This window comes from Penicillium verrucosum, assembly GCF_028828655.1.
Source record: "Penicillium verrucosum strain IBT 35672 chromosome Unknown utg000004l_segment0_segment0, whole genome shotgun sequence".
NCBI lineage: Eukaryota > Fungi > Ascomycota > Eurotiomycetes > Eurotiales > Aspergillaceae > Penicillium > Penicillium verrucosum.
The window spans coordinates 1,098,264-1,115,501 of NW_026643213.1; the positions used below are offsets into that span (position 1 = coordinate 1,098,264).

Below are 17,238 nucleotides of genomic sequence, written 5' to 3' on the forward strand. Positions count from 1 at the left end.
CGGAGTGCATATGTTGAACGCCTTTTTTTATAACCCAATTGAGATAGATCGGAGTATTCGTTGAAGGTTTATATATCATCCGATTTATATCTATCTCTTGTACGTGATAGAATAACCAGATATAACTACTTCAAAACAGCCTTTTCCTGAATTCAAGTTATTGATAATTCAGTGAATTAACGCCTATGAAGTATTACTATATTGCTCTATCTAACTAGCGCTTTATTATGACCAATACGAATACGAGAAGTGACTGAATGCTACCCACAAAACGTCGAATTCACCAATAGTACGGTTCATTGCATATGTGTACATATGTATGTAGTATTCGAGGGGCGACCGAATTTTGGGGGCGAAGTAGGAGGCTGAAACTGTGCCCAACTCCTGTTGGGCGAATGCCCCGCTAACACTAACACTAATAATCATCTTTCCACCATGCTCACTCAAAGACTCCAAAGACTCCAAACAGTCAATTATACCATTGCTCAGTGCAAAAGGATTCTTCCACTATGGCTGATCCTCTCTCTATCGCATCTGGAGTTGCCGGATTGCTGTCATTCGGTGTCCAAGTTACCAAATCTCTAGTCGATTTCTACTCCGCGTACAAGGATCAGACTCCTGCTCTCGCTAAGATGACACTGAATCTTGAGAACCTTCTCGGCATACTTCAGTCCCTCGATAGCGCACGACAAAATGGCCATCCTGAGACGGATGCCCTACTCCAAGAGATCGATAAGGCGGCAGTGGGATGCCGTGAGATTATTGAGGAACTCGGGGACGAGTGCCAAAAGTTCCAAAAGGATACCGCTCTAAGTTTGAAGGACCGAATCCAAGTTGCGGGACGCCGGGCGACTTATCCATTTAGGAAAAGTACTCTACAAAAGCTTGAAGAAGACATCGGCGAGATACGGGAAAATTTGTCTCTTGCATTAAACGTGCTACAAGTTAGAAACCAGACTGGTCTTGAAGATGGGATATCTGAACTCAAAATAATCGTCGAACGGACAAATACGATGCACATCTCTGCTACGATTCGTGGTTGGCTTATGGCCCCAGATGCGACCTTGAATCACAATGCCGCATGCGAGAAACGTCATAGCACTACAGGACTATGGCTCGTTAACGGCCAGAAATTTCAGAACTGGCTGGTGGAGCGCAATTCCTTTCTCTGGATCAATGGCTTCGCCGGATGTGGCAAGTCAGTCCTATGCTCGACGGCGATTGAACGTACATTCCGTGAAAGGCAGCATCGGCCTGGTGTAGGAATCGGATTTTTTTACTTTTCCTTTACCGACGAGTCTAAGAAAGATGCTTCCGGCATGTTACGTGCATTGTTATTGCAGCTGTCGGCTCAACTTGGAGGGGGCGAAAAAGATCTACAAGAACTGCATAAGTCGTATATGTCGGGTACTCCGCCGGTGGACGCCCTGCTTAACTCACTTCGTCAGACTGTCTCCAAGTTCAGCGACACCTACATTTTGTTGGACGCATTGGATGAGAGCCCGCGATACGATAAAAGAGAGGGCGTTTTAGGTGCCGTGAAGAAGATCCAGCAGTGGGACCTGCCCACTCTTCACCTCCTAGTGACTAGTCGTAACGAAATCGACATCCGCGATGCTCTGGAAACTCCCTTCTGCCAGGGTATCCCGATGAGAAATCCGGAGACGGATACAGACATCCAAAACTTCATTTTATACCAGCTCAGCAATGACCCCAAGCTCCAACAATGGAAAATGCGCCATGAAGAGATTGAATTGAAACTGACCAGTAAGGCGCAGGGAGTGTAAGTAATAGCAAAGAGAAATGGTACAAGAATTTGACTAACAATTGTACAGATTCAGATACGTCGAATGTCAACTCCTTGCGCTAAAACGTGTCCGGATCCGAAATCAGCTCGATAAATGTCTTCGTTCGTTGCCTCGCGATCTGGATGAGACATATGAGCGAATGCTGTGTAACATTGACGAGGAAGACATTGAAGAAGCGCGACTAGTATTAACTTTACTTTGTGTGTCTAATAAGCCACTCACTGTGAAGGAACTTACCGGCGCCCTTGCTATTGATGTCAAAGCCAGCGAGTGGCAGTTGGATCGTGAGGGTCGATCATTTACCCAAGATGATCTTCTCGACATTTGCCTTGGTCTTATAGAGCTCGCAGTGATTGAAGACGAGGACTCTGGAGAGGCAACTACGATTGCTCGTATAGCGCACTTTTCTGTACAGGAGTACCTTGAATCAGACCGGATTTTCCAACAAGGTGCAGCAAAATTCAGGATTCAAAAAGAACAGGCACACATAGAGATGGCTCAACTTTGCCTAGTTTACCTCCTGGACCCAACGCTCTCGAATGGAGAATTGGATGAAGGAAAGCTGGAAATTTTCCCTTTTGCTCACTTTGCTGCTGGTCATTGGTTTTTCTTTTACAACAATTCCGGGAAACAGAAGTTCAATATTGAAGACCTAATTTTAAGGCTATTTAAGGACCAGAGAGAGTCATTTCTGACTTGGATACGGTTGTGTGATGTGGATTCTTCCGAAGAGAATCCCGGAATCAACTTTACGCTTGATATCGAAGATATCCCGTCGCCTTTATATTACGCAGTTCTTTTGGGATTTGAGCACATCCTAAGTGTCCTTATAGCGAGCTTTGGGGAGGAGACCGAAATAACTACCGCCATCAATAACCAGGCTGGACTCTTTGGAAATGCGCTCCAGGTTGCATCATCCGGTTTAACGGCCCCCGGCCTTCGGAGACAATGCTATGAAAAGGTGGTGCATGAGAGGATGGTACAGATTTTACTGTATCATGGTGCCGACGTCAATATTCAAGGGGGTATTTTGGCACCGCGCTCCAGGCCGCATCATACGAAGGCCATGAGAATTTAGTACAGATCCTGCTAGATCATGGTGCCGATGTCAATGCTCTAGGGGGTGATAGATATGGCACCGCGCTCCAGGCCGCATCATACGAAGGCCATAGGAATATAGTGCAGACCCTGCTATATCATGGTGCTGATATCAATGATTTAGGGGGTTATAGATATGGCACCGCGCTCCAGGCCGCATCATACGAAGGCCATGAGAACTTAGTGCAGACCCTGCTAGATCATGGTGCCGATGTCAATGATCCAGGGGGCAATGCTCCAGGGGGTATATATGGCACCGCGCTCCAGGCCGCATCATACGAAGGCCATGAGAATTTAGTGCAGACCCTACTAGATCATGGTGCCGATGTCAATGCTCTAGGGGGTATATATGGCACCGCGCTCCAGTCCGCATCATACGAAGGCCATGAGAATCTAGTGCAGACCCTACTAGACCATGGCGCCGATGTCAATGCCCCAGGGAGAATATATGGCAACGCGCTCCAGATCGCATCATCCAAAGGCCATGAGAATCTAGTGCAGACCCTACTAGATCATGGTGCCGATATCAATGCTCCAGGGTATGAGATATTTGGCACCGCGCTCCAGGCAGCAGCATACGAAGGCCATGAGAACTTAGTGCAGACCCTGCTAGATCATGGTGCCGATGTCAATGCTCTAGGGGTTGTACAAAGCACCGCGCTCCAGTCCGCATCATACAAAGGCTATGAGGATTTAGCGCAGACCCTGCTAGATCATGGTGCCGATGTCAATGCTCCAGGGGGGTATATATGGCACCGCGCTCCAGGCCGCATCGTCTGAAGGCCGTGAGAATCTAGTGCAGACCCTACTAGATCATGGTGCCGATATCAATGCTCCGGGGAGTCTATACGGCACCGCGCTCCAGGTCGCATCATCTAAAGGCCATGAGAATCTAGTGCAGATCCTACTAGATCATGGTGCTGAACATGAACAATTACCAATTATTATCTGAATCGCGAATGACAAAGTTGGTAGCGATTTTGGACTATTTGGGTATCTTTGCATCATCGCACTACGCCCCTAGTGTGTCAACATGGCCTCATAACCAATTACATAAAACGTTTGCCATCGAAGGTTTCTAATTCATCGCCGTCTGACTTGAGTAGTTGATGCCCTAACACCTCAAGCCGAATTGGCTAAAGTTGTTGCGAATATTGATGATCAAATTCTGGCCAACTTTCTGTATGCATGTATAGTCTACGGTGGGCTGAGTGCAGGGCTTCTTTTTTCCATTAACTGTAAGCGCTATGTATATCATACTTTTTACAAAGCAAGGATTTACAGCCCATGACCACCTATACCTGACGATGACTGGCGGGGTGCAATGTATGTTGCATATTGTACAAATCAAAAGTATGAGTTAAAAGGAGTTTCACAGTAATCACACATTAATATTCACAGGGGTATCTTCAATGAGGCGAGAACGCTTGATTTTCTGCAAAGATGCGCTAGGCGCATGTACAAACCACTTTTTGGTCGAGCCTTGTTGGCCCGCCAGTATCATAAACATCTAGTTAAACGCCCTGGTACAGGCCACGAGAGATAAGGGACATCTCGGGCGCTTCCTCCTCCAGCACGGCGATGATCTCTTCCCAAGCCTTTTCCCGGAGCTCCTCTCCCTCCAGACCAGTCGTTAGCGCAGTTGACTCGCTATATAATAATTAGCAATGGTAACACCGAAACGTGGTGAAAGATTGTCTTACTCAAGATATCCCTCACTGCGCCAGCATTTTCCCTGTGATTCAATCCCGAGGAGAGTCGCGCTAACCAGTGAACGGCTCCCCTGCTCGGTAGTGCGCGCGAACAATTTGTGCATAACCCAAACGAAACACTTCTCCCACCAATGAGTGTACTGGCGACCCAAAGCCGAGATGCACAGCCCGGGGCTGACGGTATTAACAATGAGGGTATGAGAATTATCGTCGTCGCGCACCATATTGGCGATATTCTTAATCACGATTTCAAGCAGAAGCTTCGAAATGCCATATTGCTTGGGACCCTTGAAGTTGGCTGGGTCGTTCACGTGAGAAAGTAGCGAGTCATCGGTCCGGACGCTTTCAGCCTTGACGCGAACAAATTGTTGACTTGAAACGACGGTCAGGTGGGCGGGGTTTTCGGGATAGGAGCTTTTTTTTAGCTTGGGAAGTAGAAGTAGGGCCAACATCGAGGTCGATAGAGTGTTGACTTGTAGAGTCTCTTCCCAGCCCTCGGGGGATTGATTGTATTCTCGATTCCAAAGACCGGCGTTAAGTAAAGCGATATCGACGCGGTCAAGCTCGCGATTGACGCGTTCCGCGAAGCCTTTGACGCTTTGGAAGCTGTTCATCTCGAGTTCCCATACTTTGATCACGTTGCGGCGGTTAGTGGCCTTTTCGAGGTCGGCTTTGGCCTTGTTGCCGTTTTCCACATTGCGAGATCCGATGATGAGAGATTCGACGCCGAGATTGAGGATTTTGATGGCAGCTTCGAAGCCAAGACCTGAAGTAGCACCTGTCAAAATGACGATCTTGCCAGCGAAGGACACGCTTTTGGGATCGACGGGAGGGGTGTATTGCATCTTAAGGAGACGAAGTAGGGCCGCCATGATGAAAATCTTGATTCGAAAGCTTCAAAAAAGAAATTCAAAGAAGCAAAATACCAAGGGTCCGAGGCACGTCTGATGGTTGTTTGCGGGAGAAAAAGAGGCCGATAACACCATGTCGATAAACGATAATGACAATAAGAGATACGGATAAGATAAGGGATACAGATATGATAAGGATGGCATACGATAAGGATGGCGGTGAAGACCAGAATGTAGACAAAGGCGGAATCCATATTGTCGGTTGATGAATAAGGAAAAGTCACCGGTTTAGTATGATAATTTTCATGATGCGCTGCCACTTCTTGGCTTTCCCTATTTGGCTTAGAGCACTCACGTTCCAAATCCGATAGTGCCGCTCATTACTTCGTCATCCTACTTACTCTCCTTGTCTTTTATTTCCTCCAGGGCTGTCTCCTATACGGTTTATCTTTTACCCCTGCAATATTTTATCCCTGCAAAATGCCGACCCAACCCTCAAAATCCGATGAGCCTCTTAATTATTCAGAAACATGTCTACTTTGTGGTATACACATTTTGCCGTTGGACGGGGGAACAATAAGCAAAGATCACCTGGATTTGCTTAAGGAGTCTCAATGGGAAATCCATCGTAAATTCCCGATTCCTGAGCATATTCTCGTGCCATCGACCGAAGTGGAGAATAAAAGTTTCTCCAAATTTCCTTGGTTATCATCTTGCTATCAGCGAGGGGGTAAGTTGACATTCTCATAGAAACATTTAAATTTCAAGCTAAAAGTATAGTAAATCCAAGCTATCAGATATGCTTCTTCCTCAAAATATGATCTCACGGGAATTGGCCCAGTTGCACGTCTCGGTGGTCAGCCATACCAGCTTCCAAGAGATAAAAACACCGCACGAATTTCTGGACGAGAGGCGATACCACAGTATGATAATACAATATTCACGCATTTTCATCCAGGGGGTCACTGGATGCATCCAAGCCTTTATAAACACAAAAATATGGGATATGTGTTTCACTATTATTGTTGGGAGATCCTTGGCCATCTGGTAGGGAAAGATTTGATCGAGAAGACACTTGATCAAGTTGTTGAGGCCGCGAGGAAGTATTGGAAAACCCATAAAGGATGGGGTGTTACTGACCTAGATACCTTATTTCGTGCCCAGCTCGATGGGGTTCCATACGTGAGATGTGAGAGCTACTTTTACGGCTGTGATATCTATATCAATCCATGGATTATACCCGAGCTTCAAAGTACAATCCAACTTGCCCAAAATATGGTTGGAAAACGCAAAAGCTCCTATCTTAATAGACTTCCACTCGAAATCTCCCTTCTAGTGGCGGAAATCATTTGCCCTATCATCTACACTCAATCCGATGTGCAGGATATACGTAATATGTTATCCGTGTTTGCATTGAATTTACCAGATGCCTTTTGGAGAAGCCGATTACAATCCAAACGTGATTTGTTCTTCGAGGTGGAATTGCTAGAGACTGATTCAGTGGACTGGCAGCTCTTGTGGCTAGGGTTGATGGGCCTTCTTTGCGATAAATGGTATAACTCCAGTGGGTTGGCACACCGCGAGCGATTACTTGGACCAATTAGGGGGATCATCGCAAATTTTCATCGACAGAGACATTTTGCTGGGAGATAGTATCACAGGTTCCCTCGTTCTTTCTTGCTTTATGACATATCGAGCTATGGCACTTTAACATTCTAATGAATCCATTTAACCAACGATGCTAAAAGTCCACATCCTTCCTCGAATTCCTCAGAGCTCGTACACTGCAATGTGTTCGTCTTGATTTAGTTCATCATTCTCTAAGTCTCTGCAATTTCTTTAATTGGGTGGTCCTTTCTATCGAATTTATTGACTGCAGCTCCACTAGCGAGGGGAGAATCGTCCACTGATAATGCTGATGATGTTCGTGCGAAGATACATTTCCCAGACCATCGCTCTTCTGCGAGACATGCAATGTAATCTCCAAGGCCGCAATAAGTAAAGCGACTGCAATGAAAATCACGCCCCGGGCAATGAAACCAGGAAATGGTGCCCAAGCCGGCTTCTGGCTCTCTTGGTTGTCGAGGCTTTTGCTATCATTACCTTCTGTCTTGATCAAGAAGCCCTTAGGCGTAAGTTGCGAATAGTAGTGCCGGCCTTCCAGACTATCATGAAGCGCATATGATTGTGCCGTACCGGTCCCGCGAAGCGATTGACCAATTGCGTTACTTTTTGCCATGATGGTGGCAACATCTGAAATGGAAGTCGGGTTCCAAGGTGCGATAGTCGTGCGAGGCCCCAGAAAGATCATGGAAACGGCTAGCAAGATCTCGAGTATCAGGCAAACCTCCATGACACGAAGTGAGAGCTGTGTCATGACAATTCGATTTTCATTGACAATAGCGCGGCCGACAGCTGTTGACTGGTTTCGCTGTGTCAATCCCTTGTTCATAAGCTGGGCAGTCATCGCGCTATAGTAGGAAGAAGCCGCGTCGTTAAGTGCGCCATTTTCAAAGAGCTTGTCGATATTGCCAGTGATGCCTGCAAGTTGCGCGCCAAGTTGCAAGGCAACATCGACATATGTCTTATTTTGGAATAGATCATCGGTGGCATGGAACAGGTTGTGGTTATTATTCGGTCTCGCGAATGAGTTGTGGGAAGAAGAATCCGAAAGGACAGCCTTCGCAATATCCCACGCGGTCAGATTTGGCAGGACAGAACGTTGGGATCCGATTCTTCTCAGATTAACGGGTGACGAGGATTGGCTGGTATTGGTTTCAGCTTGTAGTTTTACAAGCGAGTATGTCGGATTGCAGATCAACTGAACCGAGCGATGAATTATCACCTCTGCCGTTGTGACGTTTTCGGTTAACGTGGATATATTCTGAGCCAGCCTGCCCAGACTGATCTCAGCCAAAGTAACCACGATCCGCATACCATCCTCGGCACTTGAACCGTCACATTGAGCAGAAGCGAACCTCGCGACGTAGGGGTTTATACCACCCGACGTGGAATTGAGAGCCACGTCAGAGATTGTGCACGATGGAGTCATCAATTTAATAGATTCCCGTGTGCTTGAATGGTGGCCGTGGCCAGCTACATTCGTCACATCCCACTTCTTTATGTCGATGCTGGCAGTTTCACAGCCCAAATCTGCCATCATACCATCCACAGGTACAGTAAGCATGGCATTTGGAGCAAGGCTTGGGGCTGAAAATCGTTGGAAGGCAAGGTGTTCATTGGTACCTCCGGGATAAGTTCCGTTCTCGAACAGGATGCGATTGAGGATATCGAATGCTTGGGCTCCGGGAGCATTGAAAGTGAGGTCCTTTGCGCTGAAGATATACGAGAGTTGAATTGGGACCGATGATAGACGCACTTGAGCCGTTTGCAATGAAAAGAGAGCTGTCGAGAAAATGACCATGAGACGCAGAAGCATAGAACAGATAACTCCAGCTGCCACATCAAAGTGCTTGTTTCTTATGGCTTTGGTCATCGACACCAGCTGTATCTCGGATACATAGTCCAAGAGAATGGATTCCCTGGCCTCCACGGGTTTCTCAGCCATCGACTTCCATGGCGCTCTTTGCTTCACTTGAAATTCAACACGCGACCAGAAAGCAACGATAACAGTGAATATGGCAGTGGGTCCGTAGGTCCAGAGATAGTGGTGGCTTTCGTTTGAAGAGGCAATTCCACCGTGAACTTGGGAGACATGGTTGAGTGCTTCAAGAGCTGCTATGACTGCACAGAATACGGTCACGAATATGATCAACACCCGTGGCCGAAGGTAGGAGGGCTGCCACCCAGATATCCTGTGTTCAGTCTGTTGCGATTGAGATGAAGCATCCCCACGTTTGAAACTCAGATTAAGCATCTTGCTCAGAGATATAATTTTGATCAACACGGCGCCTTTGCGGAAAAGAGGAAAATAGAGAGGATTTATACACCAGGGAGTCCTGGCGACAGGATCAATTGGCTTATGTAGCCATCAAAATATTTTAGAGCCCATACCAGTCCAATAACACGAGGACTTGGAGGTCTCAGGCTCAAACACGTTGGCTCCCAGGGGTGTTTGGAAGCTGAACACATGCTACCATGCTATGATGCATCAAAGAGCAAAGTTGACAAGCTGAGCGGCAACAAGCAGCTGTCGAGTGTCGTCAAGTTAGTATTAAGCTGGACCTAGACTTCATCACTCGATCCAAAAGAATATGCATCTGTATCCTTCATTTCTACCATATGACGCTTGCACTTGTCCCTTCCGTTGAAAGGAAGTTGAAAGGAAGTTCGATAAGACATTTTCAAGACAGGAGCCAACGTCTCAGTTGAATAGGATCACACATTACCAGGCGCGTTCTGTTCGGGTCATGAATGTGAATATATTGATTCATTCTATGTATAGACCATCTCAGGGCTTGTCCATCCTATGTTGTACATTGGAAGTGTTGGGATGTCTCATCCAGCGGGCAGATGGCGGGATGCCCAAGAACAAACAATGCAAACAACATGTGTATAATCGATTTTTGGCCACTTCAACATTTCGTACGTTCATACAATTGTGATCGAATTCAATTTATAACAGCTTCCCATCTTTAGCAAACAGTTTGAGTCCTGAAAGTCCTCTGAAGTTGACGCGCTGCTCCCCGCATATACTAAGGGCCCGTCGCCAGAGCGAATTATTAATCCATCCCCTCCCCGGATCTCGGGAAGGTTGAAAAGTGCAGCCAATAAACTCATTGGAACGCATTTGGTATTGGGTATAGTTGATATGGCTGCCGTTGCGCAAGGACATCAGGTCCATCCAGACGGTCGGACGTGGAAGAGTCATTTCCCCAAGGGTGATCTTTGGGTATTTGGTTATGGGTGAGTTAACTTATAGTTCTGAATGGAATAAGGAATACTGATTATTTTGTAGGAGTTTGATTTGGAAACCGCCTCCACACTACGGTACGTGAGACTTGCCATATGAAAAATTGCTCAATGGCAGCACTAAACGAGACATCGTATTGGTCGTTTGCGATCAGGGAATCAATCGACTAACACTATGCTGTCTAGACCAACGCGTACCAGGCTATATTAATGGCTATGTGCGACGTTTCTGGCAGGTTCGTGGACCCCTGAACTGAAGAGAGGGCTCTATATTTGCCCACATTCAACATAACCAGACTGACATTGTGGTTATTGTCCATGAATTATAGGCTAGGTATGTTGTCAATGTGTGCAACAAACAGACATTATCATTCCAATCTGTCGAGAATTACAAATCACTAACATGCTCCCCAAGTACCGATCACCGCGGCACCCCCGAGCAGCCGGGCCGAGTAGTCACCGTGATCGAGCGGACCTTCTGGGAGACCTTAAACGACCCGGTAACTATGTCCCCTCTCCGCCCCATTATCTAACACAGCCAAATTAACATATACCTCTAGCTCGCCAACCTAGAATCCGAAGCATCTACCACAGGCAAAGTCTGGGGCGCGGCATACCACATCCCAGCCTCCCACGCCGAGGAAGTCCACGACTACCTCGATGAGCGGGAAATCGACGGGTACAGCGCGCACTACACGCCCTTCCACCCAACAGTAGATACCGAAGGAGTCGCCGGCTCGACCGGGTCCTCTCCAATCATCTGCATGCTCTACGTCGGCCAGCCGACTAACCCGCAGTTCCTGCGTGACCCAGCTGATCGCGAGCCGCAGAATGTGGCGCAGGTCATTAGTGCTGGGCACGGGTTGAGTGGGAAGGGTTCTGAGTATTTGTTCTTGTTGGAGAAGGCTCTTGAGGGACTTGGGCTTGCGACTGCCGATGTTCATGTTACTGATTTGGTTAAGAGGGTTAAGGGTATTGAGGCCGAGGGAGTTGCGGAGGCTGAGGAGGAGGAGGCGGAATTGAAGGTTACTAAGTCTTTGGAGAGATCGGTTGAAGAGTCTGATCGTGAGAATGGTCGAGCGTCGATTGAATGAGATGTGTGGGCTGAGGCTATGTTGATGACTTTGATGTTTTATGCTGGCACATTATAGGCGACGCATTTGCGTTGTAGAACTTATAGATCGCGAAACAGGAGATTAAACAGATGGTGGTAACACTACAATAAGCCCACATAATTTGTTTACTGTCCAGCTAATTATGCGAATATACTGTTCCCATATCATGGAGTGTATGTGCTCAAAAACTCTGGTTTTGTCCAATCTTGTTATAGAGTACATTGGATACATCCCTCAGACTATTCCTAATGCCAGCCTGGGCGGGAATGCCTTTCTATGAAGTAAGGATGCCCAACGGGAATTTTGCCTCGCATAAGTGTAATTGTCGCCCAAAATAATAGAACATTTAGGTAGAAGCGACAGGCGCTGCCTGATTTCCCCCCCTAAAAAAAAAAACCTCGTGGTTGTGGTACATGGTTCGGTTCGTCACCCGTAGCCCTTGGGATGGACTCAGATTATGCTTAAATATCCATCAAATCACTGGTCTTCCACTGTGTGCCCTGTTATAGGAAGGATATGCCGTGAAACGCAAACAGGCATTGCAGATGTGAAACCACATAGGTCTGTCTGCCAAAAAGAAACATGACCTCAAAAATTTGTTAGGCGAGATAGGTCGAAAATCGAAACGCAATCGCATAGAAGCTCAAATCTGCAATCGATAAAGCCAAAGCCCGAGCCAGAAAACCCATATTCCCTTCCTAACAAGTCGAGCGTAAAGAAAATAACAATCCCGCGTTAATGAATTCAAAACTAGGGTATCACTCCGCTATTCCCGAATTCATCTTCCCCCATATTCCAGTCGTAGATCATCATCTCTTTTAGATGGAATTTCCGAAGAAGAAAGGCGCATAGAGAGGAAATGAAAAGACATCATCTAATGGTGACCGTCTTGAGGAGCGTGCTCGTGGCTGTTCCCGCGCCAGCCTTTTGGATGTTAGTTAATGTCGCCATCGAGAGAACAGAATGAATAGCTCACCTCCGCCACCGCCATATCCGGTATTTGGGCCACCACCTATGGAATTAATTAGCAAAGACAACAAGAGAATACCCCAAAGAAATAAAACTAACCATAACCGCCGGGACCTCCCGCGCCGTAACCAGCGGGACCGGTAGGGGCATAGTTGTAACCACCACGGTTGTAGCCCCCGCCGTATCCACCAGCGGCGCCGTTGTTGTACCCGGCATTGTGGTAGCCACCGTAGCCACCTGCACCACCTGCACCTGCACCTGCACTTGGGTAACTGGACTGGGGCTGGGAATTGTATCCACCACGGCCCTGGAAGCCACCTTCAGGGCGTTGGGGGCGGTCGAACGCCTTGTCAACGCGAATGACTCGTCCGTCGAATCTGAACAACATATATGAGATTTCCCCTGGACACAAGATGAATGTGAGGTTGATAGATTACTCTTGGTTGTTCATGGCCTCCAAAGCAACATCCGCCTCGGCGTCAGTAGCAAATCGGACAAAGCCGAAGCCGCGACTACGCAAAGTCGCACGGTCCTTCACGACAATCTGTAGCCGGGTAGAGTCAGGAGAAAAGCTCAATAAATATGAAATGTATGTTGGTCATGGTAGACTGACGGCTTCTTGGATCTGGCCAAATTGCTTGAAACCATCGCGCAAGGTGTCATCGCTAGTATGCCAAGAAAGGCCGCTAAATTCCCATCGCAGCAACGGTTAGTCTCTCCCTACTAGCACAAGTATGTTCTTTAGATGGAAAATACATACTGAACAAAGAGCTTAGACATGGTGATAAAGACCTCTAATAAAGGAAGCTGAAAGAATGACAACTCTTGAGCTGACTTTGGTCCAAGGAGAAGATGAGGGTTGAAGAAAGAGAGATGATCGAAAAGAAAGAAGGAAAGATAAAAATCGGAATCCGTCCGGGCTGTGAGATGACAGGGAGATCCTAGTGGTTAAGAGGCGAGTCAGCATCCAGTCCCGTGTAACAATCACAACTGCGTTAGGGCTTCCACTTTGCCGGGAATTTTCCACTGGACAACGGCAAGTCCACAACGAGAAATATCTATTAATACTTACTGTGTCTTTGTCTAGCTTAACCACAGCGAGAGAAAAGTCCAGACTTAACCTCAAGAGTATTCCGAAGTGGGGGGAGGGGGAGGGGAGAGAGGAGAGGGGGGATACTGTAAAGGTAAACAACGCCAAAGCCAAGTGCCAAAGCCAAGTACCACGGGCCTAAACCTTGAGCTGATTGAATTGCGGGTCAGTCTTCTCAGTGATCAATCAGACGGTATCCGAGACTCCGTTTGGATTGGCACTAAGGACAACGGCTGATGTACCTTTGTTGGCCCCTCACTTTGAAAATGCAAAAAGGTTTCTACGTTAGCTGTTAGCTTTCATAGGGCTAGCCTAATGCCTGGATTCTAAAGATTATGTTGCGAAACCCTATACGTATACGAAGTACAGCATAAACCCGTCCTTTTCTTATTCATGGGGGCCCGGATATAAATCCCTTCGTGAAAGCAACACACCTGGCACTATCTTGGGTGGATCTCCATGCGTGGACTGTGGACTGTGGAATTTGGGTCGACCCCCGTACCTCGCAGGTCTATGCATGATTGGTTGTATGCCTGTTTATGCATTGTGGATTTTTCTCCTCATTTGGTTGAGAATTGACTACTAACAGCTAAGAATAATCTAACAATTGCAGACTGAGATCTACATTCGATTACTGCCATGGGTCTAGCCTCTTCGGCCTGGCCATCATCACAGTGGCCTCGTATATACTATTGTGTATACTACTACTCCTAGTAGTATTGTATTCGAGCAGAGGGTACAGAGGGGCAGTGCTCCGTAGGCCCACATGCGGCTTGGTCCGTGGGCCGTGTGCTCCGTGTGCTCCATATGCCGGGGAGAGATCCCGGGAAATGGGGGATCAGCCAAAGTGTGTCTATACAATATTGACATCTCCAGTTGATGGGTATGTATGGGGGAATAGAAAAACCTTTGAGTAAAAGCAAATCATAGATGACTCAAGGACTCAAAGACTGTTCTCATGTAAGCACTGAGAGAGAGACACAGAGAGAGCGCACATCAAAAGATGCAAATATTAGGAATTGATGGAAAATGGAGAAAAAATAAAAACAGAGCCGGACGAAGTTGAGATGATCGCGCTTTCCTCAGCGGTGACTGGATTTGTGTGCTTTCATATCACCTCCCGAGGTCACTCTGTCATAGTCGCCCTCTCAAGTCTACATTTGCATTTCTGCACATACAACCCAGTCTCACAGTTCTAACTTTAGAAGTCTTTATGGAGAGCAATAATCCAATTTATCAGTGGCTTTCTACTGTGGAGGACCAGGAACAAAGTCACCATCAAGATGAAGGCATGTTCTTGTCGCAAGAAACATGAAGCTTCTCGCTGACAGAGCTTTAGCTGAGAACCAGGCACAGATGAAGGATACAGTTCTTGCAACGCGCATACCACGAATCCGCATCCCACTTGAGATATCCGACAGATTGCCTGGAAATGGACATTCGGCTAGCAGGAAGAGAGCTTCGAGTCACCTTGAAGAAACAAAAGCACTGCCCACTCACGAGACCATACCAGGAAATGAGAGTCACAAGAAATCTCGACAGAGTTATGAGTTAAAACCCAGACGTAAGACTCGCGAGGATCACTATAACTACAAAGGCCCATCGTCGGCTGTGGAGACACAGTCGCAGTCTCGCAAAGGAAGAACCAAGAAACCACGGGGCAGGAGGCACACCATGAATGATGACTTCCACGCCATCAATATCACAGGAAACAGATTGACAGTAAGCAGGCTTCTGCTCAGTATCGCTGGATGTTACTTACTCCAAATAGCTGCGCAGCAACACGAACCTGGGTATCTTCAACAAGGGACGATCTTCCTCTAAAATGAATCACCACGGAAATACCCCGTCAGCTCCTGCAAAACCTACAGCAACCACCAACTCACATAATCATGGCGCAGAATCTGATCTAGCCTTTTCTGATATGAACTTTCTGTCCCGGAAGAATAATCTCAGCCCGTATCCCACATCGGCCGCCAGGGACACTCTGGATGGACAGTACGAAGAGTACCATCCACAAGCGCTGCAGTTCGATGATGCTGGAAATGACACCAGACTCGACATGTCTCACTCAAACAACAAGTTGCTTGGTGTGAAACGCCAACTTGGCGCCTCACTCACACCGTTGTTCAAGTTTGATAAGGCGCCCGCCAGCGAGGTTTCCGCAGTTTGCAGCCACTCTCATAGTGCTTCCCCCGTGTCCCACAGTAAACGGAGGAAGATAACAAAGAAATCATCGTCTATTCCTTACACTTGGACGGGAACTGAGGTCGACGCCACTGAACAAAGCGATGCCCTCGAACAACACCTGCTGAACCTGCTGCATGTCGGAGTATATCCCCAAGCGCTATGCTCTGAGATCACAAACACCGTTTTAGCCAGGTACTGGAGTCTCGCTGAATTATGGGAACTGCTGGAGGAGAGAAAGGCAGCATGGTCACACGAAGCCGGCAACAAAAAGCGAGCTTCGCCCGAAGCTAACATGAGGCAGCCAGCTGCAGCCGAAGCCGCTCCACAGGAAGTTTCCGAGACCATTGCACCAGACCATTTGGATATTGTCAATGCCAGTAGTGTGCAAAATGAAATATCCAAACAATCCCCTGATTCGAACATCGCTTGTGAAACTGCTCGCAGTGTGAACGACGATCGCGAACAACCTTTCGTCCTCGAGCAACAGCCAGACGGACCACTTCAAGCTTCAGCTGAACTGGGCTGTGTAAATTCTGAGGCTGTCAGGACATCAAACAGCCCAGATCGTTTCATAGACGTCTTGAACGAAGATCAGTGTGAGCCTTGCCCCCCGGAATCGGCAGAGAATGCAGTCCTTTTTCCTGCAGCCGTACTAGACGTCAAACAACCCCATATGTCTGACACCGAGTTCTACGAGCTGGGTCGACTCGATGATGATGATGTGTTCTATCGCACACTGGATACTGCTTACCGTGCCATTGTGTGCCCTGAAGCTGGGGCGGAAGTTGCATCAGACTTGCAGCAGTTAATTGAATCCCCCGAACTCAATGGAATTGAACTTCCGGATAGTCCAGAGTCCGACATTCATACCCGACAGGCAGAGGCGGGGGACCCAGAGCATTTGGCAACGGTCTCCCGAGACATCATACAAGACCGGTGTGATGAAAGACCATATGAGCCTTCTTTCCAACACGAACTACCCACGAGTCATTCGAACGATCCTTGTGTTGGACAGAATAATGGTTTGCCATGGCTGGCTGCTGGATACGGCCAGTCACAACCGCGCGCGTCAACTGGAATCGGTACGCGACAGAGTCAGCCTCCAGGGTTATCTGATTTCTGGCGACAGAACAAACTCTATTGATCTTCATCGGCAACGTGAGTATTAAATTGGACAGTCAAAAGCGTCAATAGAAAACTTGATCACATTTGCATCAATCATCAACCATATCAAAACAAAGCATCGCCAGCTCCATGTACATACCTAGTTAGCTTGAATTCAGCTGTCAATAGAGATTCTAAGTATCTTGAAATGGTGTGCATGAGGGCAACCTCCCCCCTTGGAAGTCGTATGATCAGGCCAGAGCCAGTAGCAATGATTGGGTTAATTCATCCGATTGACTTGACACATTATATCTAGATCAAAGTCCCCTAACATTTCAGCCACCAAATAGAACATGCAAGTCAGTAATGGTTTAGACGGCACACTGTTGCGCTGATTTATCGATCTTGATGAGGGTTAAATTCATTGGG

At 47.3% G+C, this 17,238-nt stretch overlaps 6 protein-coding genes across 6 annotated transcripts; 3 read left to right on the plus strand and 3 right to left on the minus strand.

Annotated features, from left to right (window-relative positions):
- Positions 1–509: 509 nt before the first annotated feature.
- On the plus strand, positions 510–3,686 carry N7516_009891 (uncharacterized protein; the record flags this gene model as incomplete). The annotated part of the gene is made up of 3 exons (XM_057222610.1): positions 510–1,783; positions 1,836–2,787; positions 2,856–3,686. The coding sequence occupies 3 exons, from the start codon at positions 510–512 to the stop codon at positions 3,684–3,686; spliced, it is 3,057 nt and encodes a 1,018-aa protein (XP_057069831.1).
- A 734-nt stretch (positions 3,687–4,420) lies between these two features.
- On the minus strand, positions 4,421–5,490 carry N7516_009892 (putative short-chain dehydrogenase/reductase family protein; the record flags this gene model as incomplete). Its single annotated transcript, XM_057222611.1, has 2 exons — positions 4,421–4,556; positions 4,610–5,490. 2 exons carry the CDS (start codon positions 5,488–5,490, stop codon positions 4,421–4,423), a joined length of 1,017 nt encoding a protein of 338 aa, XP_057069832.1.
- Positions 5,491–7,282: 1,792 nt separating this feature from the next.
- On the minus strand, positions 7,283–9,346 carry N7516_009893 (DUF3433 domain-containing protein; the record flags this gene model as incomplete). Its single annotated transcript, XM_057222612.1, has 1 exon — positions 7,283–9,346. One exon carries the CDS (start codon positions 9,344–9,346, stop codon positions 7,283–7,285), a length of 2,064 nt encoding a protein of 687 aa, XP_057069833.1.
- Positions 9,347–10,240: 894 nt separating this feature from the next.
- On the plus strand, positions 10,241–11,435 carry N7516_009894 (gamma-glutamylcyclotransferase; the record flags this gene model as incomplete). The annotated part of the gene is made up of 6 exons (XM_057222613.1): positions 10,241–10,335; positions 10,388–10,419; positions 10,528–10,577; positions 10,671–10,675; positions 10,757–10,841; positions 10,902–11,435. 6 exons carry the CDS (start codon positions 10,241–10,243, stop codon positions 11,433–11,435), a joined length of 801 nt encoding a protein of 266 aa, XP_057069834.1.
- Positions 11,436–12,330: 895 nt separating this feature from the next.
- N7516_009895 (RNA recognition motif domain-containing protein) lies at positions 12,331–13,205 on the minus strand (the record flags this gene model as incomplete). Its single annotated transcript, XM_057222614.1, has 6 exons — positions 12,331–12,380; positions 12,433–12,468; positions 12,525–12,802; positions 12,863–12,969; positions 13,039–13,111; positions 13,186–13,205. 6 exons carry the CDS (start codon positions 13,203–13,205, stop codon positions 12,331–12,333), a joined length of 564 nt encoding a protein of 187 aa, XP_057069835.1.
- A 1,621-nt stretch (positions 13,206–14,826) lies between these two features.
- On the plus strand, positions 14,827–16,849 carry N7516_009896 (uncharacterized protein; the record flags this gene model as incomplete). The annotated part of the gene is made up of 2 exons (XM_057222615.1): positions 14,827–15,237; positions 15,287–16,849. 2 exons carry the CDS (start codon positions 14,827–14,829, stop codon positions 16,847–16,849), a joined length of 1,974 nt encoding a protein of 657 aa, XP_057069836.1.
- Between the last annotated feature and the right edge of the window lie 389 nt (positions 16,850–17,238).